At 48.6% G+C, this 23,204-nt stretch overlaps 2 protein-coding genes across 9 annotated transcripts in view; one reads left to right on the top strand and one right to left on the bottom strand.

The window, feature by feature from the left end:
• Positions 1 to 13,108, top strand: part of tmem63c (transmembrane protein 63C) — an 88,887-nt gene extending 75,779 nt beyond the window's left edge. For 5 of the 6 annotated variants that reach the window (XM_033027448.1, XM_033027446.1, XM_033027445.1 and 2 more), the window contains 10 exons: positions 1,122 to 1,275; positions 1,457 to 1,563; positions 1,846 to 1,932; positions 2,193 to 2,258; positions 3,003 to 3,165; positions 4,103 to 4,208; positions 6,019 to 6,186; positions 7,104 to 7,219; positions 10,722 to 10,796; positions 11,046 to 13,108. In XM_033027448.1, coding sequence (XP_032883339.1) covers positions 1,122 to 1,275; positions 1,457 to 1,563; positions 1,846 to 1,932; positions 2,193 to 2,258; positions 3,003 to 3,165; positions 4,103 to 4,208; positions 6,019 to 6,186; positions 7,104 to 7,219; positions 10,722 to 10,796; positions 11,046 to 11,240 — 1,237 coding nt within the window. In that variant the 3' untranslated portion in view covers positions 11,241 to 13,108. The remainder of the gene's footprint in view (positions 1 to 1,121; positions 1,276 to 1,456; positions 1,564 to 1,845; positions 1,933 to 2,192; positions 2,259 to 3,002; positions 3,166 to 4,102; positions 4,209 to 6,018; positions 6,187 to 7,103; positions 7,220 to 10,721; positions 10,797 to 11,045) is intronic. The other variant, XM_033027443.1, reaches the window with a different exon arrangement.
• Positions 13,109 to 15,690: 2,582 nt separating this feature from the next.
• The window catches only part of pomt2 (protein O-mannosyltransferase 2), a 47,839-nt gene continuing 40,325 nt past the window's right edge, over positions 15,691 to 23,204 (bottom strand). For all 3 annotated transcript variants that reach the window (XM_033027452.1, XM_033027449.1, XM_033027451.1), the window contains 4 exons: positions 19,743 to 19,848; positions 19,145 to 19,285; positions 17,905 to 18,016; positions 15,691 to 15,946 (listed from right to left, as the gene is read on the bottom strand). In XM_033027452.1, coding sequence (XP_032883343.1) covers positions 15,841 to 15,946; positions 17,905 to 18,016; positions 19,145 to 19,285; positions 19,743 to 19,848 — 465 coding nt within the window. In that variant the 3' untranslated portion in view covers positions 15,691 to 15,840. The remainder of the gene's footprint in view (positions 15,947 to 17,904; positions 18,017 to 19,144; positions 19,286 to 19,742; positions 19,849 to 23,204) is intronic.

Here is a 23,204-nt window from a genome sequence, read left to right as displayed (position 1 = left end):
GTGTGGCCAGGATGGTGTGGGTCTTTGATGATACTGCCAGCCTTTTTGAGGCAGCGACTGCGATAAATCCCCTCGATGGAAGGAAGGTCAGAGCCGATGATGGACTGGGCAGTGTTTACAACTTTTTGTAGTCTTTTCCTTTCCAGGGCGCTCAAATTGCCGAACCAAGCCACCAAGTCTTTTGATATTTTTAAACTTTAATCAGTATTAAGTCGAGAAATAAAGCATAAAATGTTCAGTGAAGGTGTTCTCTGCCTAAAGGGGAAAAATGTGAATCAGAATATGTAAAAACTTGTGAAAGTTGGCATTTTTAATGCTTTAATCGCGAATAACGTGAAATATAGGATGAAATCTTTCAGTGAAGCTGATCACTGCTAGCCGAGCCATTGTGACGTCATCAGTTGAAGCTGGTCATTTTAAATTCAAAGTCTTTTAATTCTTTTACACTTTTAATCAGTAAAGTCAACAATAAGTTGAGAAATAAAGCATAAAATGTTCAGTGAAGGTGTTCTTGGCCTAGAGGGAAAAATGTAAATCAGATTATGTAAAAATGTTATCGTTACCACATAGTGTTTTTGTGAAAATGTAAAGACAACCACATACACACACACACACATATACACACACATATACACACGTACAAGATCAGAGTTTTAGTTATGTACTAGACCAAGTGAAGACCCATTGGGTCTGCTCCCTCAACGCACCCGTTCCCTACCCGTCGCCCCCACGGGAGGCGTAGTCCTCCCACTCAAGCCGTTCCCGAACGTAAGTGAAGCTGATCACTGCTAGCCGAGCCATTGTGACGTCATCAGTTGAAGCTGCTCTTTTTAAATTCAAAGTCTTTAGATTTAAAAAAAATTTAATCAGTAATAAGTCGAGAAATAAAGCATAAAATGTTCAGTGAAGGTGTTCTCTGGGCAGCATCTGTGGAGAACATAGATAGGTGACGTTTCACAGAGTGCTGGAGTAACTCAGCGGGTCAGGCAGCATCTGTGGAGGTGGGTGGGTGGGTGAATGATGTTGGTTGTGTACAGCACCTTAAATCCCGGTCGGTCAGGCAATGCCGCGGGTCTGTCGATGGTCCTGGTCTAGTGGTCATGTCTCTGCTCCTACATCAGGGAGAACCTGTCGGTGCAGGGAAGCGCCTGGTGGATCCGCTGTGCTGTCCTCAACATCCTGCTCTTCCTGCTCCTCTTCTTCCTCACCACACCGGCCATCATCGTCAACACCATGGACAAGTTCAACGTCACCAACCCTGTGGAGAGCCTGAAGGTACGGGCAGCCATGACAGCAACAGGCCACCCTCCCTGTGTGACCCTCCCGCCTCCTCCTGTGTGACCCCCCCATCCCTCTCTGTGTGACCCCCCATCCCTCTCTGTGTGACCCCCCCCACCCCTCCCCTCTTTCTAACCCCCTCTCTCTCTCTGACCCCCTCTCTCTCTCTCTGCTGCAGAACCCGATCGTGACACAGTTTTTCCCGACGTTGCTCCTGTGGACGTTCTCTGTGCTGCTCCCGTTCATCGTCTACTACTCTGCCTTCTTCGAGTGTCACTGGACCAGGTAGCCCTGCTGGGGGGGGGGGGGGGGGGGGGGGGGGGGGGGGGGGTGGGGTGAGGGGGAGGAGGGTAGGGTGCTCCCCCCCACTCTCCCCCCCACTCTCACACCCACCCTTCTCTCCCTCCCCACTTTCCACCCCTGCTCTCCCCCCTTCACATCCCCACTCTCTCCCCCAATCTCTCCCCTCCCCCACTCTCTCCCCCACGCTCTCCCCCACGCTCTCCCCCACTCTTCCCTCCCCGCCCCCCACTCTCCCCCACCCCCACTGACTGTCTGCTGTTCCAGGTCGACTGAGAACCAGGTGACGATGCACAAGTGTTATTTCTTCCTGGTCTTCATGGTGATCATCCTGCCCTCGCTTGGCCTCACCAGGTACTGCCCCACACGGGGGGGGGGGGGGGGGTGATTGATGTGTGGGGGGGGTGACTAAAGTGTAGGGGGGGTGATTGACATGTGGGGGGGGGGGTGATTGACGTGTGGGGGGGGGAGTGATTGACGTGTGGGGGGGGAGTGATTGACGTGTGTGGGGGGTGATTGACGTGTGGGGGGGGATGTCTCTGACCCCCCCGGAGGCAGTGCCCTGACCCCAGAGGTAGCCGTGACCCATGACCCTTGACCCTGTTGTGTTGCAGCTTGGATGTTTTCTTCCACTGGCTCTTCGACACTCACTTCCTGGATGAAGCCGACATAAAGTTCCAGTGAGTTGCCCGTCCGTCACTGACTGCGTCACGCCAACACGGCTGCGTCACGCCAAATGGCTGCATCACGCCAACACGGCTGCGTCACGCCAACACGGCTGCGTCACGCCAACACGGCTGCGTCACGCCAACACGGCTGCGTCACGCCAACACGGCTGCGTCACGACAACACGGCTGCGTCACGCCAACACGGCTCCGTCACGCCAACACGGCTGCGTCACGCCAACACGGCTCCGTCACGCCAACGCGGCTGCGTCACGCCAACTCGGCTCCGTCACTGACTGCATCACGCCAACACGGCACCGTCACGCAAAACAAGGCTCCGTCACACCCATACGGTTCCATCACGCCAACACGGCTCCGTCACGCCTACACGGCTCCGTCACGCCAACACGGCTCCGTCACGCCAACACGGCTCCGTCACGCCAACACGGCTCCGTCACGCCAACACGGCTCCGTCACGCCAACACGGCTCCGTCACGCCAACACGGCTCCGTCACGCCAACGCGGCTCTGTCACACCAACACGGCTGTCATGCCAACACGGCTCCGTCACGCCAACATGGCTCCATCATGCAAACACGCCATGCGATCATGGCACCGGCCCCGAGAACCCCTCTATTAGACCCCAGCCTGTACCTCTCCCACTCCTGGGATGTGTTCACCTGGAACCTCATGATCATCTACTCCCTGTGGGTGCCTCTCCCTGTAGGTGTCACTCCCCGTAACTGCTGTCTCCCTGTAGGTGCGTCTTCCTCCCGGATAACGGAGCCTTCTTTGTGAATTACGTGATCACGTCGAGCTTGATCGGCACGGCTATGGAGCTGCTGCGTATCCCGGGGCTGCTGGTCTACGCCACACGCCTGGTCTTTGCAAAGTCAAAGGCTGAGCAGATACACGTGAAGAAGGTGAAGGCCCTGATTCTGACGGGTGGGGGGGAACTGAGCAACTCCGGGGGAGTTACAGGGAGCAGGAGCGAGTTGCACTGCAGCGGGGCTGCACGGGAGGGGGGCTGCACGGGAGCGGGGCCCACATCTTCAGGAGGTCCTGTGTACCCAGTGACTCCAGCTGTTATTGCTGTCACACAGCACAGAAACAGGCCCTTCGGCCCAACTAGTCCACACTGACCAACATGTCCCAACTGCCTGTGCTTGGTCCATATCCCTCTAAACCCGTCCCATCCATGTACCTGTCTAAATGTCTGTTGGATGTTGTTATTGTACAATGTTATTGTCAAGCAGCTTGTTCCAGACACCCACCACCCATCACTGTCCAATTAAATCTTTCCCAATCACCCTAAACCTATGTTCTCTGGTTCTTGGTTCACAGAGAGTTGTGCGTCTGTGGAATTCTCTGCCTCAGAGGGCGGTGTAGGCCGATGCTCTGGATGTTTTCAAGAGAGAGTTAGATAGGGCTCTTAAAGATAGCGGAATCAGGGGATATGGGGAGAAGGCAGGAATGGGGTACTGATTGTGGATGATCAGCCATGATCACATTGAATGACAGTGCTGGCTCGATGGGCCGAATGGCCTACTCCTGCACTTATTGCCTATTGTCTTATCTATTCCCCTCATGATTTTACCTCCTAAAAGATTATCTCTCAGCCTCCTGCACTCCAAGCACTAAAGTCCTCGGCTGCCCAACCTCTCCCTGTAGCTCAGGCCCACAGATTGTATGGGATGCAAGATGCGAACATATGGAGAATGTCCGTACCAATCTTTGCTCCACCCTATTCCTCCCCCCCCCCCCCCCCCCCCTGCACCAGCCCTAACCTCTTTTTTTTTTCTCACTCTCTCTCTCTCTTTCTCTCTCTCTCTCTCTCTCTCCCTCCCTCCCTCCCTCCAGAGTCAGGCCTATGAGTACCAGTTTGGGTTGGAGTATGCCTGGACCATGTGTATATTTGCTGTTGTGATGACTTACAGCATCACCTGCCCGATAATCGTCCCCTTTGGTGAGTGACCAGCCTCGTGTTTGCTGCATGTCTGTACTGTCCCCACCTTCTCATCAAAGGCAGTGTTCAAAGCTGATACGCACATCATCTGCCCCTCTCTCTTCCAAATGTCCCTTCCATTTGCTATCTGTGTCTCGACCCGAAACGTGTATCCATGTACTCCACAGATGCTGCCTGACCCACTGAGTTCCTCCAGCACTCTGTGAAACGTCGCCTGTCCATGTTCTCCACAGATGCTGCCTGACCCGCTGAGTTACTCCAGCACTGTGTGTCTAACTTCGGTGTAAACCGGCATCCACTGTTCCTTCCTACACAATAATCTGTCAACATGGATTTGAAATGCTTCAAGTCAAGTTGAGTTTATTGTCATAGACCCCATCTACACTAGTCCCACCCAAACGCCTGCAGTTGGTCTGGTCCATATCCCTCTCAGTATGCAGAGGTTTAGGTACATGACATTTTAGCTTCAGAGGCTCAGGTGCTTTTGGAGCAGTGACCACAGTTCTATTAGCTTTAAAATATGTATAGATAACGACAGGGCTGATTCACAAATTGGGGCAAGGCCAACTTTGATGGTATTAGACAAGAACTTGCAAATGTTGATGGGAATAGTTTGTTTGTGAGCAAAGGGATGTCTAGAAAGAGATGCTTATAAAAGTGATAGTTCAAGTTAGACATGAAAGGCAAGTAGGGGTGAGGATAGGTGAGAGATTGAGGCTCTGGTCTATAAGGAGGAGGCGGTGTGGGTCAGGGACAGGGACAGGCAGCTGATCAAATTGGATTATTTGCTCTAAAATGGGTTAAGAGGAGACGATATATAAAATCATAGTGGTGATCAGATATATCCCAGGTGACTGTGGGAAGCTGGAGAATGAGGGGGAGTCAGTATGGTTCTGTGCACGGGAGATGATGCAGAGTTGCTGATGAAGTAAGTAAGAAGGTTGATGAGGGCGGGGTCGTTAGACGTAGTTTAAATGGATCAGCCACCTTTGATAGGCTGCTCTGGGAGTTTGGATTGCTTCATGAAGGAAGCAGAAGGTGATGATGGAAGGGTGTTTGTCAGACTAGAGGTGAAGCATCTGTGATCAGTGCTAGATTAGAGAAGTGTGGGATGGATATAGGGAAGTCTGTTCCTAAACCTGGTGGTGCGGGACATGAGGCTTCTACACCTCCTGCCCGCTGGTGGCAGAGAGAAGTGGGCACAGCCCGGACAGTGGGAATCCCGGATGGTAGTTGCCGCCTTCTTGAGGCAGTGCCCGGTGTCGATGCTCGCGATGGTGGGGTGGGGAGGGCACTGAGTCCCCACTCTACAGCATCCTGCGTTCCTGTGTGTTGGAGTTACTGTACCAGACTGTGTTGAACCAGTCAGGATACTTTCTACAGTCCATCTGTAGACGTTTGTGGAGTGTTCACTGACGTGCCAAATCTTTTACATTTCTAACAAAGTCAAGGTGCTGGTGTGTCTTCTTCATGATCACATCCGTGTGCCATGTCCAGGACAGGTCATACATGTGCTGTGTCTAGGACAGGTCATACATGTGCCGTGTCTAGGACAGGTCATACATGTGCCGTGCCCAGGACAGGTGTTCCTAGATGTTAACGCCCATGAATTTGAAGCTGCTAACTCTCTCTGCTGCTGACCCACCAATGAATGTTGCCGTGTAAAATCTCCCCGCCTCCTGATCCCTCCACTCCCGGTATCACTTCCTCCTCTCACCCAGTCTTTCTCACCCCACCCCCTGTTCCCATCTCCTCCCCCTTCTCCCTCCCCAGCCTCTCCCCTGGTTACCTGTTACCTGCTTGTTTCCAGGGCTGTTGTACATGTTACTGAAACACCTGGTGGACCGCTACAATATTTACTACGCCTGTTTACCCACCAAACTCAACCAGCGGCTGCATTCAGCGGCCGTCAGCCAGGTCATCATCGCCCCCATCCTCTGCATGTTCTGGCTTCTCTTCTTCTCAGTGCTGCGCCTCGGTACGTAGACACGGGGGGGGGGGGAAGTATGTACTGACTTCTTGCAGCCAGAGGGGTGACGGGGTGGGGGTGGGGCAGAGTAAGGATAGGGGGGGAGGGTGGACATTGGTGGGGGAGTGAGGTGATGTACAGGTTTGTATGTTGTTGATTGATTTGGTTCTGTAAATTGTAAATTGTCCCTAGTGTGTGGGATGATGTCAGTGTGGGATGATGTCAGTGTGTGGGATGATGTCAGTGTGTGGGATGATGTCAGTGTGTGGGATGATGTCAGTGTGTGGGATGATGTCAGTGTGTGGGATGATGTCAGTGTGTGGGATGATGTCAGTGTGTGGGATGATGTCAGAGTGTGGGATGATGTCAGAGTGTGGGATGATGTCAGTGTGTGGGATGATGTCAGCGTGGGATGATGTCAGCGTGGGATGATGTCAGTGTGGGGTCAGTGTGTGGGATGATGTCAGTGTGGGATGATGTCAGTGTGTGCGATGATGTCAGTGTGGGATGATGTCAGTGTGAGATGATGTCAGTGTGGGATGATGTCAGAGTGTGGGATGATGTCAGAGTGGGATGATGTCAGTGTGTGGGATGATGTCAGCGTGGGATGAAGTCAGCGTGGGATGATGTCAGTGTGGGGTCAGTGTGTGGGATGATGTCAGTGTGGGATGATGTCAGCGTGGGATGATGTCAGTGTGGGGTCAGTGTGTGGGACGGTCACTGGTCGGCCAAAGGGCCAGTTTCTGCGCTTTAATGAAGGGTTTTGTTGAAACGGAAGCTATTGAATGGGGACGTTCTCTGTGGGGCCCAGTGTGAAGTAAAGGGGAGTGTGTGCGAAGTTGGAGAGTTGGGGGCTGTAGAGTGGAGGCTGAGAGCTGGAGGCTGATAGGTGGAGGATGTGTACTACCTGGTGTTTCTCTCCGCAGGACCCATGCAACCCATCACCCTCTTCACCTTCGTCACTCTACTGCTGTGCATCGTCTTCTCCTTGTTTGCGTTCTGCATCAAAGGACTTCACAAACTCAGGCCTCAGAACTGTCAGGTAAGGGCTTGGGGCGTGGGAGCAAGGGGATGACATCAGACAGAGGGGCGGAGTGGCGCATGGTCAAAGGTGAGCGGTGACCTGGAGATGATGGATCTCCAGTACTAGTGGTCTGAAACATCTTGCTGGACCTGTGAGCATGAATCACAGCAGTATCTGTGCTCCCTGCATCCCACATCCCCATTACAGCTGCTCACAGCTCCACACACCCAGGTTCCTTCCCCACTCACCTGTCTGTGTGGAGTCTGCACGTTCTCCCTGTGACTGTGTGGGTCTTCTCATGGGCTCTGGTTTCCTCCCACATCCAAAGACGTGTGTGAGTTGGAGGGTTAATCTGCTGCAGTGTGGGTGAGGTGATGGGGGGGTAGGATTAGTGAGTGGTCAGTGGTCAGTGGCTGTGCTCCCGTCTACGGCACGAGTTGTGATGGCCTTTCATCATTGGCCATTCTTGAACCTTGTGCTGCTGCTCAAGTTCCAGCATCTGCCCATTGATGCTGGAAGAACAAAGACCACGTCTGGCCAGGGGAGGCATCTAGGAGTGGCAATAGGTGTAGGAGTAAGCCATTCGGCCCTTCGAGCCAGCACCAGTGGTGGTGTTACTCTACACCTGCTCCGTGTGGGACGTGCACTCAGGGCAGCCTGGAGAAAGTGCAGAGCATCACGTAGATGGTGCCTACTGCGGTCACTGGGGGTTGGGGGTGAGTATTGGGGGGTTGGGGTCCTACTCCAACAGCTGTGGGTGATGCTGCCAGATGTTGTAGAAGCTGCTCCCATGCAGGCAAGTGGAGAGAGAACCTTCACCCTCCTGACCTGACCCTGTAGATAGATGTTGGAAAGGCCTCTGGGGTAGCTGGAGGTCTGTCACCGCCACAGGTCACCAGAGGTCAGAGGTCTGTCACCGCCCAGATCACCAGAGGTCAGAGGTCAGTAACCTCCACAGATCACCAGAGGTCAGTCCCGCCACAGAAATCCAGCCTGATCTGCATTTGTCAGCAGAGTTGATGTCGTTGGTTGTTTCCGGGACAATCGGCCTCATTTAGGACGAGAGTCCTAGTTGTAGCCACGGAAACGGACCCTTCAGCCCAACCCGTCCATGTTGACCAAGATGTCCCGTCTAAGCTATCTGTCCGCATTTGGCCCAGATCACTCCAATCTATTCCTATCCATGGACCTGTCCAAAGGGCTTTTAAATGCTATTATAGTCCCTGCCTCAATACTTCCTTTAGCAACTCGTTCCATACACCCACCACCCTGAGGGGAAAAGTTGCACCTCAGGTTTCTATTGAATGGCGGTTCTGGCTCGAAGGGCCGAATGGCCTACTCCTACACCTATTGTCTTTTGTCCCCCCCCCCCCCTCGCCTCGCCCCGCCCCACCGTAAACCTGTCCTCCGGTCCTCGATTCCTTCACTCTGGGCTAAAGACCTCTTCCCCTCTTAATGTTATACACCTGGATAAGATCACTCCTCATCCTCCTGCGATCCAAGGTATAAAGCCCTAGCCTGCTTAATCCCTCCCTATATCTCAAGCCCTCGAGTCTTGGCAACATCCTCAAATATTCTCTGCACCCAGCTTCATTATATCCTTGCTGTAGCAAGGTGACCAATACTCCAAATGCAGCCTCACCAACATCTTGTACCATGGTAACAAAATGTCCCAATCTCTATCCTCAACATAGACACAAAATGCTGGAGTAACATTGAAACATAGAAAATAGAAGCGGGAGTAGGTCATTCAGCCCTTCGAGCCAGCACCATTCAACATTGTAAAGAGCTTAATCTCACACATGTAAATACCTTTGTGTCACACAGGTTGAAGCACAAGCATCTTTATTGTTCAGGTCTACGTCATCTAAGCAGTACATCACACGTTCTCACTACTGCTGCGACTGGCAGGCAGTGGGCGGGTTCTTACACTATAAATGTTATAATTAGGCGCAGTTATAATTACTAAGCATCCTGATTGGCTAACATGCAATAGCTAATCTACAAACGTGATCATGGCTGATCATCCACAATCAGTACCCCGTTCCTGCTTTTCCCCCCATACCCCTTGATTCCCCTGTTTGCTCATCCTATTTGGTTTCTTCATCAAGAAGCTGAATCAGATTCATGTCATCATCTCCCACAGATAAAGCCACGCTGACTATCCAGCCTTTACCTATCCACATGCAAATATATCTTCAGAATTGTACCCCTAACCTGTCTACAGGTGTATGGTTCCTAGACTTTGCCTGACACCGTCTTAAATAGGCACAATATTAGCCACCCTCCAGTCTTCTGAAAGACTTGTGAAAGAAAAGTGAGCAAAATATGATTGAACTGATGAGGTTCTCGTACCAAGAGTCACAGAGCAGGGAAACAGGCCCTTGGGCCCACATGTCCCAGCTACACTAGTCCCACCTGCTTATGTTTGGCCCATATCCCTCTAAGCCATTTCTGTACCTGCCTCAGCTACCTCCTCTGGCAGCTCGTTCCATACACCCATCACCCTCTGTGTGAAACAGTTACCCCTCAGGTCCTTATTAAATCTTTCCCCTCTCACCTTAAACCTGGTTCTTGATTCCCTCACCCTGAGTAGCACTGTGTATTCCCCCAATCTATTCCCCTTATGATTTTATACACGTCTATAAGATCACCCCTCATCTTCCTGCGCTGCAAGGAATAAAGTCCTCTCCCTGTAGCTCAGCCCTCTGGTCCTGAGCCCAAGTCGTGAGCCGCTGTTGGTGAGTGAAAAATCACACATAGTACAGATCACTTTAGACAACAGTTTATTTAATGGGACGTGTTGAAGCAAAGAATAGTAACATGTGCTTTACCTTGTAGTCTAAGACTCAGAAGCAGCAGTCGTGAGCTACAAGAGAGGAGAGAACTATTCCAGACACAGGTAGATAGCAAGCCCTTGGTACAGAGATTAGTCGCAGTTGTGTGATGTCCCCTCTCTCTGGCCTCCTCTGTCACAACCGGAGAAGATGCTGCAAACACTCAGCAGGTCAGGCAGCAAATGTGGAGAGGAGGAACGTTTCAGACCACAGCTGGTGCTGGTGGGCTCAGCAAATGTGGAACAAGAGCCGGTGAATGTGGGAGGAAGAACAAGGGGCCCAGGCATTGTTCAGGGTGAAGCTCTCTCTCCAAGGCAGAGACACGTGTGTGATCAATCAGCACCCAAGCCCACAGCTGTCTTGCCGACATCTCCCCCTTCCCTGCCTCGTGGACGGGCTCCCTGTTCTCCAGAACCCTCGTCAAGTTCCACACCAACACTTCCTTGTTGTGTGACTGCAGCTCTCTCACTGTTGCAGTTGCCGAGGTTCTGCCGGCATTCACATCCTCGTGCCCTCACTCGCGCTCCCCACACAGCAAGGAGGGGACTTCACCTGCATCGCTTCCCATCACACCAGGTGCTGTCACCAGAGATATCTCCCTCCCCTTCCCCTCCCCCTCTCTCAGTCTGTTCCTCTGGCTTGTCCTTGAGTCTGTTCTGACCGTGAGTCTGTTCTGTCCTCAGCTGTCGGAGCCGCAGCCTGACTGTTTGTTCGTGGACGGAGAGCGGAGTAGTGTGTCCTCAACACCCAATTCCAACGTAAGTGAAGGCAGGGTGGGGGTGATGGGTGACTGGTGAGGGGTGTGGGTGGAGGTGAGGATTGGGGGTGGGGGGTAGGAGTGACTGGTTGAAAAAGAGAAATGAAGGTGTATGGGGAAAGATTTTTTATTATTAGCTTCAGGTCGTGTTCATTTTCTCTAATTAACTTCTTCATGCCTGGTCTGTGATGACTTCCTGTGACCCCGTGTCCACCTGTGTTGTGTAGTGACCACCTGCTCTGATTTCCAGGTGTTTGTTGCGGCCGTACTTCAGGACCCAGAGCTGGGCCTCACCCCAGTGGCCTCCCCCGCACATCAGAGTTACGGAACCATGGAAACTCGTGCCGAGGACTCCAAATCTGAAAATTCTGGTCGAATGCAAAACTTTGAGCCTGTGTTGGAAAGTCCTCAACACGAGATGACTGCAGCAACGGTGCTGGAATGAGATTTGTAACGCGGCTGCTTGGTGGGCAACAGAATATGACTGGTGCATGTTTCTCTCTCACCAGAGCTCCATTAATGCCACAGACCTGCTCTGACTCTGGACAGAGATTAGAGGCACTGGATGGAATGTTTTATTGTGAAGAGTTGGGTTGGAACCATTATTTCCAATTGCTTCGTTCTATAACGCTGCCTGCAATCGCTACCTGGTTGTGAATGTGAGCAGCCAGCATGTCCCTGAGAATGCTGCAGATGGGAGCTGCAACTGATCTCAGCTGCAGGAAGCAATGTGCCCGAACCACATTCTCTCTGACTAAACCTATCGCCTGTAATGTTATGAAATTATATATTAATCTTTTTATTTGTACAGTTTCAGATATTGTGCCTCTGATTTAAATTAACTGAATGAACATAATAGTTTTGCTCTCCCAGTTTCTCCACTGGTTTATTCACCAGCTGTCAGGGTGGCCTCCTCCCCGATGAACTGCCCCTTCCCACAGCAATCTCAAAAAATTAACTCTTTCATCTAAACTGCAAGCTCTCTGTTAGCGAGATTATGAAGTTCAATTAGTTTAATCAGAAATGGAAATAAAAATGAAAATCCTTACATGATCCACATTAAAAAAAATAGATTTCCACTAATTCCGTTTCACCCCCTTTATCCACATTTCTGTTGCCGATGTTGTGGAGTTTACATTCCCATTTATTCCTGCTTTGGGCACGTTGTTTACTTAGATGACGAGCCAGGTTATTCAAGTGGAGAGATTGGCAGAGGGTGCAGGGGATTAAACTGATGAGAATTGATTGGTAGTTGGCCAAAACATGCAGCCATTTACCAAAGAAGTCCATGGAACAGTACAGCAGCGGCCCAGATGTCCATGCTGGACATGATGCCAAGTTAAACTAATCTCCTCTGCCTTCATGTATTTCCTGCATATCTAGGTCTATGTGGCTGAAGAAATGTCAACGCTACACTACTCAATTAGACAGGCTGTGTGGAGAAGTTTGGTCAAAGCGGCATCTTGAACAAACATCATAAAACATTGTCCAAATTGCAGGTGGCTCAAATGTCTGTGGCCCAATGTAATCACTATATTTCTGTTAGCTATAGATACTGGTTCAAATACAGTGAAATGCACACCATACACAACCTGTTCAAACACTCAAAGGAAACAAATGTTACATTGCTTCAAAAAGTATTATTTCCTCAAACACTGATGCATGTCAGTAATTTACAACTTGAAACATTTTACAGAAAGATCCTCCAACCAGTGTCCAAGATGAGGCAGAAGTGGAGTGGTTTCGTTCTGGGCCAAAGAAACTGATTCCATTTCAGTTCTAGTGTAATTTTCTTGTGAAAGTTACAACCCAATCACTAATCCCTTTGTACATCAATCTTCCAACCAGGGCCATTCTGTCTCTAACAGATGTGTTCCCATCCCATGCAGTTGCATCACACTCACTCCTGAGACAATGTCGGAGTTAACTTCAATAGTCAACTCCAAAATTAAGTAATGAAGAAGTGGAACTGAAGGGAGATCAGTTCCATGGGAACTTTCAATGCCAGTGGCAGATATTAGTGTTTCCAAGGAAATGGACATCCCAACCAAGCCCCCAAATGGAAAGTTGATGAAACTGGTTGTCTGTCTAGGTAAAACAAGACAGATTTCCAATGCATCAATCAGCCTTTGCCGAATACCAACAGTCTCATTGGCCATGAAGGAATATCATAAATCAGTGCAATGGGCTTTGCTGCTTTCAGGAACATTTCAATTGCCTTATTTCCATGAATATCTGTTCAGTATTTTCTGTATTTCAATGCTCCTAGCCATGTTATATGATTGATAAATAAATGTAACTGACTTAATGGGTTAAATTTATTTGAATGAAATGAATGTGTGCAGAAGGTTGATCACTCACATAATCAGCTGTTTAATATGTGACATACAGACATCACCCCTGTGACCCTTCAACAGGCTTGATGAAATATTTCTAGGACAGAAGTCAACACACAGCCAAAGCCAGGTAGAATGGCAGACTTCCGTCATGAACATTAAGTTAAGAGTCATATAACATGGAAATAGGTCCCACGCTGACCAAGATGCCTTATCTACACTCGTCCCACATGCCCATGCTTGGCCCATATTCCTCTAAACTTATCCTATCCACGTACCTGTCCAAATGTCTTTTAAATGTTGTTATAATGCTTGCTTCAACTCCTCTGGCAGCTCGCTGCATACACCCACCACCCTCTGAAAAGTTGCCCTTCTTACCTGAAACGTGGCCCTCTGGTTCTTTTCTACATCCTTTGCAACTTAACAACATATTTCCTTTAGCAGGGTGACCAAAACTCCAAATGTGGCCTCACCAATGTCTTGTACAATTCTAACATAACATCTCAACATCTATATTCAATACCCTGACTGACCAAGGCTAATGTGCTGAAAGCTATCCTGACCACCCTGTCACCGATGATGCTACTTTCAAGGAACTATGTACCAGCACTCTTAGATCCCTCTACAACACTGTGAGAGGAACTACAGATGCTGGTTTAAACTGAAGATAGACACAAAACGCTGGAGTAACTCAGCGGGACAGGCACTATCGCTCAAGGGAAGGAATGCATGACATTTTGGGTCAAGACCCCGAGACGTTTCGGGCCTGAAGAAGGGTTTCGACCTGAAACGTCACCCATTCCTTCGCTCCAGAGATGCTGCCTGTCCCGCTAAGTTACCCCAGCTTCTTGTTTCTTATTCTACAACACTCCCAGGTTTGACAGATTTCTCCTTTGTTAAATCCTCCAAAGTCCAATTCCTTTGTGAATATCAATGGAAAGTATTCATTTAGGACCTCACTACCCTTAATTTCACACACCGATTGCCCATGTTGCCTTCAAACGGCCTTGCACTTACCCTGATCATTCTTTTGCCCTTAATCTACTGATTAAAAATAACGTTGGATTCACCTTTTTATGGTGATTTGAATAAAAGTTTTCTCTTTAAAGGCTAGTTGATATTAGGAAATTGCAGACAGAAGTGGTGGAGGAATTACATCTATATATATATAATTACTAAAACTCTCATCCTGTTTGTTTGTATGTCTGCGTGCGTGTCTGTGATGAGTGCGATCCTGATATTATGCCAAAACGGTACGATAGCTTATACACCTTACCAATGTCCTGTGGTATGTTGTACCAAGTTTCGTTCAGATTGATGGTACATTTTACAAGTTATTCACATTTTAAACTGTACAAAAACCACTTTGACAAAAATCACTTCCACTTGAACTGCCCATTAGCAACGAATGACGTCACAATGGGATCCCGATACTCATTTACATTAAAAATCATGATTTTCAAAACAATTCCGTTTTAATCAAATTCACGGGGGGAGGTTTTATTTACAAAAAAAAAGTGATTTTCATTGTGTGGGGGGGGGGGGGGGGGGGGAGGGGAGGGAGGAGGGGGGGGAGGTTAGGAGTGGGGGAGCAGGGAGGGAGAGGAGTTATGGGCGGAGGGAGTGACTGAGGGTAGGGGAAAGGAAAGGGATGGATAGGTGAGGGATGAAGTGGGAGAGGGGAGGAGAGAGGAAAGAAGAGGGGGAGGTAGTGGTGGGGATGAGGGGGAATGGAGGATAGGGATAGGAAGAGGGATGGCGAGGTAATGGAGGAGGAAGAGAGAGGAGGGGAGGGAGGGGGTGAGGAGGAAGCAGAGGAGGTTTAGTTGAGGGTGAGGTGAGGGAGGATAATGGAGGAGGTGAATAGGGGACTGAAGAGGGAGAGTGAGATGCGTTCACATTGATCTTATTTTTTTACAAGTTATTGCCACGTCAGCGCAGTTGGGGGGCTATGGGTGAGTGGTGGAATATTGCATTGGGGAACCAGGCCTCCCGTGTAACAGGGACCCAACGGGTCCCACTTGGTCTAATTTATTACTAAAACTCTCATGTTGTTTGTTTGTATGCGCGCATGCGTGTGAGTGTGTGTGATCCCGAAACTACGCCAAAACGGTACACAATCTTCGGCCCACCTTCCTCACCAGTGTGCTGTGGCAAGTTTTGTTCAGATTGATGGTATATTTTACAAGTTATTCACATTTTAAACTTTACAAAAACCACTTTAACAAAAATCACTTCCACTTGCACTGCCCGTTAGCAACGAATGACGTCACAATGGCGTCACAATGGGGTCCAAAATCTTATTTACATTTTTTTATAAATCGCGATTTAAAAAAGGGAGGGAGGGAGGGAGGGAGGGAGGGAGCAGCTTCTGCTTCTGCTTGTGAGCTTCGGTCCCTGCAGTGATCGCCCGTGCACGGATCTACGTCAAACCCTTCACACCAGCATTCAGCAATGTTTCACGGTTTATTTTACTTGTGCTGGGATAACAGCAGCCTCCAGCCTGTCGCTTGATTACCAGATAAATCCTCAGAACAAAGTATACACTTTATCAAATGATAGTAATGTTTCAAAAGGAGACTTTAACCAGCGAATTATTTGCACAGGAATTTATCGAATTTCACATCATCTAATTTGACAAAACCTTTGTTCCAACATTGTGGCTGTGACGATGACCAGATGCCGTGACTTGTCCACCTTCAGCGAGGGTCAGAATTCCCAGGACTCCATCCACCTCAACCCTGCCATTGGACTGAGCGGGTCCTGAGCGTGAGGGCCGATCATCCCGTAGGACAGAGGATGGAACAGGTAGAAGCTGGAACAAGAAACAATCATCACCTGTAGATTGGCAGCCTTGTGCATCACGGCCTGGTACGGTCTTGGGAAGGAGGGAAGGTGGGAAGGAGGGAGGGAGGGAGGGACAACAGTGGCGTTGGGCTGGCGAATGATTAATGAATAAAGATAATTATCCCAGTTTTCTTTCGTGGTTTATTTGACCAAATGAGGTGGCTTTGAGAGGTGCTGTTAGAGCAGCTCTGGCTAGGAGCCGGCGTGCAGTTTGTGGATGCAACCTCTGTGCCAAGGGACAGCAGATTTATTACTAATTAGTATAGCCAGGATTTTGTCATAAATGCCATGTGCTTTTTCATGCCTTTTTTGATGATTTCACCAAGAAAATGCCTTTTTCACGATCGAGTGCCTAAATCAGCCTTTTTGGCCGTTTTGCTAAAAGGTCGTGCTATTTTCTCTAGTTGTACCGTGATTACAATGACGTTTCCTATTAACACGTTAATATTAATCTTATTATTTACGTGTTAACATAGTATAAATTACAAGAAAATTTCCACCACCAGGGCGAAATCGTGGACGCCACCGTCGGTCGTTCATTCATTCGTACCGCTGCCCGCTGGTTCAGCCTTCTCCAAAATCTATTTATTGCTTCCAATTTTGCAAACTTCCCACAAGCTATCACTTCCCTGGAGAAACGTGATGAAACATTGGTGAATAACTTGCATGTTTTCAACAAAGTAACTGACGATATCCATAAAATTCCTGGCGATGTAGGTAAAGACATACAAGGAAAATGTGAGAGAGTGATTTTAGCGAACAAAGATCTTGAAGAAATACAAAACATAGCTAAAGTTCTCAAAGGTAGTTGTAATGCACAAAATATCGACATGAATATAGAGTCTCTAGCTTGTTTCGGGTATGCACCAGTGACCTCAGCTGAGGTAGAAAGAAGTTTTTCATGACTGAAGCATATTCTGTCTGACAGATGGTATAGTTTAACACTAGATAATTTGCAAAAAATGCTAGTAATTATGTGCAACCAGGCAACGTCGGTCATTTAATGTAGTATATCTTTATATTATCATTTTTAACCATATTTTGGTGGAGGAAATACATGCCTTTTTATGTCTTTTTTGTCAATATATGGCTTTTTCGTGCCTTTTTTGTAATTTTATTATGCCTTTTTGCCTGCCTATTTCAGAGTTTTTTAGTGCCTAAACATCCTGGCTCTACTAATTAGTAACAACATGATTGTGGCATTCAAAAGGCTTTTGGAGTGGAAGGAGACGGATTATGTGCAGATCTTGGCATCATGTTCGGCACAGATATTATGGGCCGAAGGGCCTGTTACTGTGCTGTATTGATCTTCATGGCAGAGGCACGAGCATCCAGTGATACGGATCATGAGTTGGTCTTGGCATCATGTTAGTTCTTGTGCTGGGCTCTTCTATGTAACTAGAGGGTGGCACAGTGAGGCAGCAGTCACAGCACCAGAGCCCAGGTTTGATCCTGACTATAGGTTTTGTCTGTACGGAGTTTGTACATTCTCCCCTTGACAGCATGGGTTTTCTTTGGGTGCTTGGTTTCCTCGCACACCCCCAAGACATACAGGTTAGTAGGAGCATTGGCTTTGGTAAAATTTGTAAAATTGTCCCTAGTGTGTTGGGTAGTGTTAGTGTACGGGGATCCCTGGTCGGCGTGGACTGTATCTGGAAACTCTAAAATAAGATGGATGCAAGGGACACATTTATAGGAATTGAGGGACAAGCTTTTCATTCAGGGGGTGGTGGGTGCAAGGAACCAGCTGTTGGTGACGTAGTTGGGGCAGGTACAATACAACATTTAAAATACATTTAGACAGGAAAGGTTTAGAAGGATATGGGATAAACAAGGAGAGGTGCAGCATCTTGCTCAGTCTGGACACGGTTGCATGCTGCATTGCTCTGGAACTATAACATTGCATGTGGATCAATCAGTGCTCACCTGTAGATGCAGAAGATGATCAAACATATCACTCCCCCAGTGTAAACTCTTTCAGCTGCTTGATGGCTTAAGAGGAGGTCTGAACTTTGCAGCACAATGTGCCAAGTAATAGCTGCCGATGGAATAAAAATAAATGTGATCCCTGCTGGACAATCTTTAAACAATAACAAAGAACCTACCCGATTTCATCTTTCTAAACTTTATAGAGGGTTTATTGTTCTCTTTGACGACATTTACAACCTCCTTGGTCATCAAGAGTCAAGTACAATCTCAGTCGACCCATTCCTTCATCATATGACGGGACTTACGTATGATGAAAGAATGGGTCGACTGGGCTTGTATTCACTGGAATTTAGAAGGATGAGGGATGATCTTATATAGAAACATATAAAATTCTTAACATGGATAGAAAATTGGTTGGCAGACAGGACACAAAGAGTAGGGATAAACGGGTCCCTTTCAGGATTGCAGGCAGTGACTAGTGGGGTACCGCAAGGCTCGGTGCTGGGACCGCAGCTATTTACAATATACATCAATGATTTAGATGAAGCGATTAAAAGTAGCATTACCAAAGTTGTACAGGGCCCTAGTGAGACCACACCTAGAGTATTGTGTGCAGTTTTGGGTCTCCAAATTTGAGGAAGGACATTCATGCTATTGAGGGAGTGCAGCATAGGTTCACAAGGTTAATTCCCGGGATGGCGGACAGTTATATGTTGGTAGAATCGAGCGGCTGGGCTTGTATACTCTGGAATTTAGGATGAGAGGGGATCATATTGAAACATATAAGATTATTAAGGGTTTGAACTTTTCCACCTAGAGAATTGAGAATCTGTGCCTCAGAAGACAGTGGAGGCCAATTCTCTGGCTTTCAAGAGAGAGCTAGACAGGGCTCTTAAAGATAGTGGAGTCAAGGGATATGGGGAGAAGGCAGGAACGGGGTACTGATTGTGGATGATCAGCCATGATCACAGTAGGCCGAATGGCCTACTCCTGCACCTATTGTCTATTGAATCACATCCTCTGAGCCCAGCGGAAAGTAATTATTCCATCTATCAGTTACACCAATATGATTGGTTGGAAACAGAACCAGCTTAGTCTGCAAGATCTTGGGACGTGTTTCTTTTCCCAGAGATACTGACAGACTTGTGGATTGTTTCCAGCAATAAATAAAACTAACGTGTGTCCCAATCAGTGGCTGGAGTGTGTGATATTGTAGATTGTTAGTGAGTTTACACACCTGTTAACATACTGCTGAAAAGCATTGCTGGGAAATAGTGATGATAGTAGAGGATTCGGCCCATTAGGTAGAAGGGTAAATAATGCAGGATCCATCCCAGCAGCACGTATCTGGCTGCTCGCAGAGTAACATTACACCGTTCTAAGGAGCAGAAAACATAGCATCAGCGCACTACCCTCTGAAACATCACACGACATATAACTTCCCTGAAGTGTCAAAGATTTGTGTTGGCCCTTTAAGTACATGATGCCTTGGTCTCACATAATCCAGGTGCCAATGTATCATAGAACCACAACAGTACAGCATAGGAACACACCCTTCCCCACACAATGTCTGTGCCAAACTTAAAATCCAATAATTTACGATTAAGGATAGTTCAAAGGTCTCCAATGAAGTAGGTGGGAAGCCAGAACTGCTCTCTAACTGGTGAGGGGACAGTTCAGTTGCCTGATACCATCCTCGAGCTGGTGAGAGAGAGGACAGTTCAGTTGCCTGAAGAATTGTCTCGTCAATATGCAGAATGGGATTTTTTTAAAATCTGGTGGATAAAATGGAAAAGTAGCGGAGACACTAATCAGGCATACGCGGGTATACTGACCTCTGACCTGATGACCTGGCTGATATCCTCGCTGTAAGTAGACAACTGTGATACTGAAGAGAAGCACATAGATGAGGAGGCCCAAGAGGTTCAGCCACCAAATCATCTAAACAGAAGAGAGCACGGTTACACATTGCAGAGACGTGGGACAGAGGACAGAGGAACTCAGTATCGCCTCTATTCCCCACATGTCAGTCCTAACTACCCCCCCCACTCTCCCCTGACAGAACAGCGACAGACTTCCTCTTTCAATCTATCATGCATTCCCACTGCTCCAATAGAATCCACGCCATGGTCTTCTCTCCCCCCCCCCCCCTCTCCATGGGGACCATTCTCTCCATGACTTGCTGGTACACTCACACATCCCCCCCCCCCCCCCCCCCCCCCCCCACCCCCAAACACACACCTATCCCTCATAGCTCTCCTTACCCCAGCACTTTCCCTGCGTCTGGATGAATGAAGCCACAACAACAATCTTGCTCTCAATGCAGCAAAACAGAGGAGATGATTGTTGACTTCAGGAGGGGAAAGTCAACAACCCAAACACTTGTCTTCATCAACTGGACAGTGGTGGAGTAGACAAGTTCCTGGGCATTGATGCAATCTCGATGAAAACTCATCAGCATCTCTTCTTCGTTAGAAGATGGAGGAGAGTTGGTACAGAGTAGAGTCATCAAGTGATAGTGTGGAACCAGGCCCTCATAGAGTCACAGAGTGATACAGCGTGGAATCAGGCCCTTTTCGGCCCAACTCGCCCACACTGACCAACAATGTCCCAGCTACACTAGTCTCACCTGCCTGCTTTTGGTCCATATCCCTCCAAACCTGTCCTATCCATGTACCTGTCTAACTGTTTCTTAAACGATGGGATAGTCCCAACCTCAACTACCTCCTCTGGCAGCTTGTTCCATACACCCACCACCCTTTGTGCGAAAAAGTTACCCCTCAGATTCCTATTAAATCTTTTCCCCTTCACCTTGAACCTATGTCCTCTGGTCCTCGATTCCCCTACTCTGGGCAAGAGACTCTGTGCATCTACCCGACCTATTCCTCTCATGATTATGTATACCACTATAAGATCTCCCCTCATCCCACTGCGCTCCATGGAATAGAGACCCAGCCTACTCAACCTCTCCCTATATCTCACACCCTCTAGTCCTGGCAACATTCTCGTAAATCTTTTTTGAACCCTTTTAAGCTTGACAATATCTTTCCTATAACATGGTGCCCAGAACTGAACACAATATTCTAAATGCGGTCTCACCAACGTCTTATACAACTGCAACATGACCTCTCAACTTCTACACTCAATACTCTGACTGATGAAGGTCAAAGTGCCAAAAGCCTTTTTGACCACCTTTCTACCTGCGACTCGACCTTCAAGGAACTATGCACCTGTACTCCGAGATCCCTCTGCTCTACAACACTACCCAGAGGCCTACCATTCACTGCGTAGGTCCGGCCCTTGTTCGACGTCCCGCAATTCGATCAACCATTCCTCAGCCCACCTGGCCAATCGATCCAGATTCTGCTGCAATCATTCACAACCATCTTCACTATCCGCAAAACCACTCACTTTTGTATCATCAGCAAACTTGCTAATCTTGCCCTGTATGTTCTCATCCAAATCATTGATGTAGATGACAAACAGTAACGGGCCCAGCGCTGAACCCTGAGGCACACCACTAGTCACAGGCATCCAGTCCGAGAAGCAACCTTCCACCATCACCCTCTGCTTCCTTCCATGAAGCTAATTTTCTATCCATTCAGCTATCTCTCCTTGGATCCCATGCCATCTAACCTTCCAGAGCAGCCTACCATGTGGAATGCCTTACTGAAATCCATATATACATCTACAGCTCTGCCCTCATCAACCTTCTTGGTCACGTCTTCAAAAAACTCAATCAGATTTGTGAGACATGACCCCCCATGTACAAAAACATGCTGACTATCCCTAATCAGCCCTTGCATTAAACCAACCCTCATTCCTTGCTCTCTGCCTTTCATCTGCCTATTCTGTCCACTAACCTTTCCCACACCACCCTCCATACCAACTTCTAGCCTCTCCTGTTCATCTGTCCTGCACGAGATCCCACCCCCCTGCCAATCTGGTTTAAACCCTCCCGTGTAGCATTAGCAAACCTGCCCGCTAGGATGTTGGTGCCCCTCCAGTTTAGGTGCAACCCGTCCCTTTTATACACGTTATCCTTGCCCCGGAAGAGATCCCAATGATCCAGAAGTCTGAATCCCTGCCCCCTGCACTAACTCCTCAGCCACACATTCATTTCCCCTATCTTCCTGTTCTTACCTTCACTAGCACGAGGTACTGGAAACAATCCTGAGATCACTACCCTGCAGGTCCTGCTTTTCAGTCTTCTACCCAATTCTGTAAATTCTTGTTGCAGAACCTCCTTCCTCTCCCGACCTATATAATTCGTGCCAACATGCACAACAACCTCCGGCTGCTCCCCCTCACTCTTGAGGATGCCGTGCAGCCGTTCCGAGACGTCCTGGACCCTGGCACCAGGGAGGCAACACACCATTCTGGAGTCTCGACTCATGCCGCAGAATCTCCTGTCCGCATCTCTGACGATGGAGTCTCCCACCACTATGGCTCTCCTGACATCACTCTTCCCCGTTGAGCCTCAGCACCAGGGTTGGAATCACAGCCCTGGCTACCACTCAATCTTGTTGTGTCGTGCCGTCCGCTCCCAAGAGGGTGTATCTGTTTTCAATAGGTACAGCCACCGAGGTCTCCTGCACTCCACGTTTACTCCTCTTTCTCACAGTCACCCACCTTCGCTCTTCCTGCATACTTGGTGTGACAATCGCACTGCAGGTCTTGTCCAGGAAACTCTCGTTTTCCCGGATGGCCCGGAGGTCGACAAATACTCTATTGAACTTGTAATGGCGTACGGTAGAGAGCATATTGACTGGGTGCGGCAACTCAAACACCCAGGAAGGAAGAAGCTTCCAAAGAGTGGTAGACGCTGCCTAGTCCTTCACAGAAACTGATCGCCCTACCATCAAAGGATCTATTGGAGATGTTGCCTCAAAAGGCCGGCAATATCAGCAAATACCCTCAGCATCCTGGTCACACTCTCGTCTCAGTCCTTGCCTGGGGAAGAAGGTTCAGGAGCCTGAAAACCGGGACCACCAGGTTCAAGAATAACATCTTCCCAATAACCATCAGGATCTTGAACACTGCACAACGCTAATCTCAGTAACTATGAATTTCTACGCACTGTACAACAGATTTGGTTTTGGCATTATCTGAGAGTATTGCATTTATGGGCCTGTTAATATGCAGCAGGTCAATGCAGGTACACAGACAACTAAACACACTTGACTCATCGTCCACCCACGCCTGATGCAGGAACTCGGCACAAAGCATCAACAATTCCTTTCACACACAGGGTGGTGGGAAAATGCACAAGCTGCCAGAGGAGGTAGTTGAGGCAG

The sequence above is a fragment of the Amblyraja radiata genome, chromosome 9 (assembly GCF_010909765.2).
Source record: "Amblyraja radiata isolate CabotCenter1 chromosome 9, sAmbRad1.1.pri, whole genome shotgun sequence".
Taxonomy (NCBI): Eukaryota; Metazoa; Chordata; class Chondrichthyes; order Rajiformes; family Rajidae; genus Amblyraja; species Amblyraja radiata.
The sequence above is the reverse complement of the archived record's forward strand: the minus strand, read 5'-3'. Positions and strand labels throughout refer to the sequence as shown.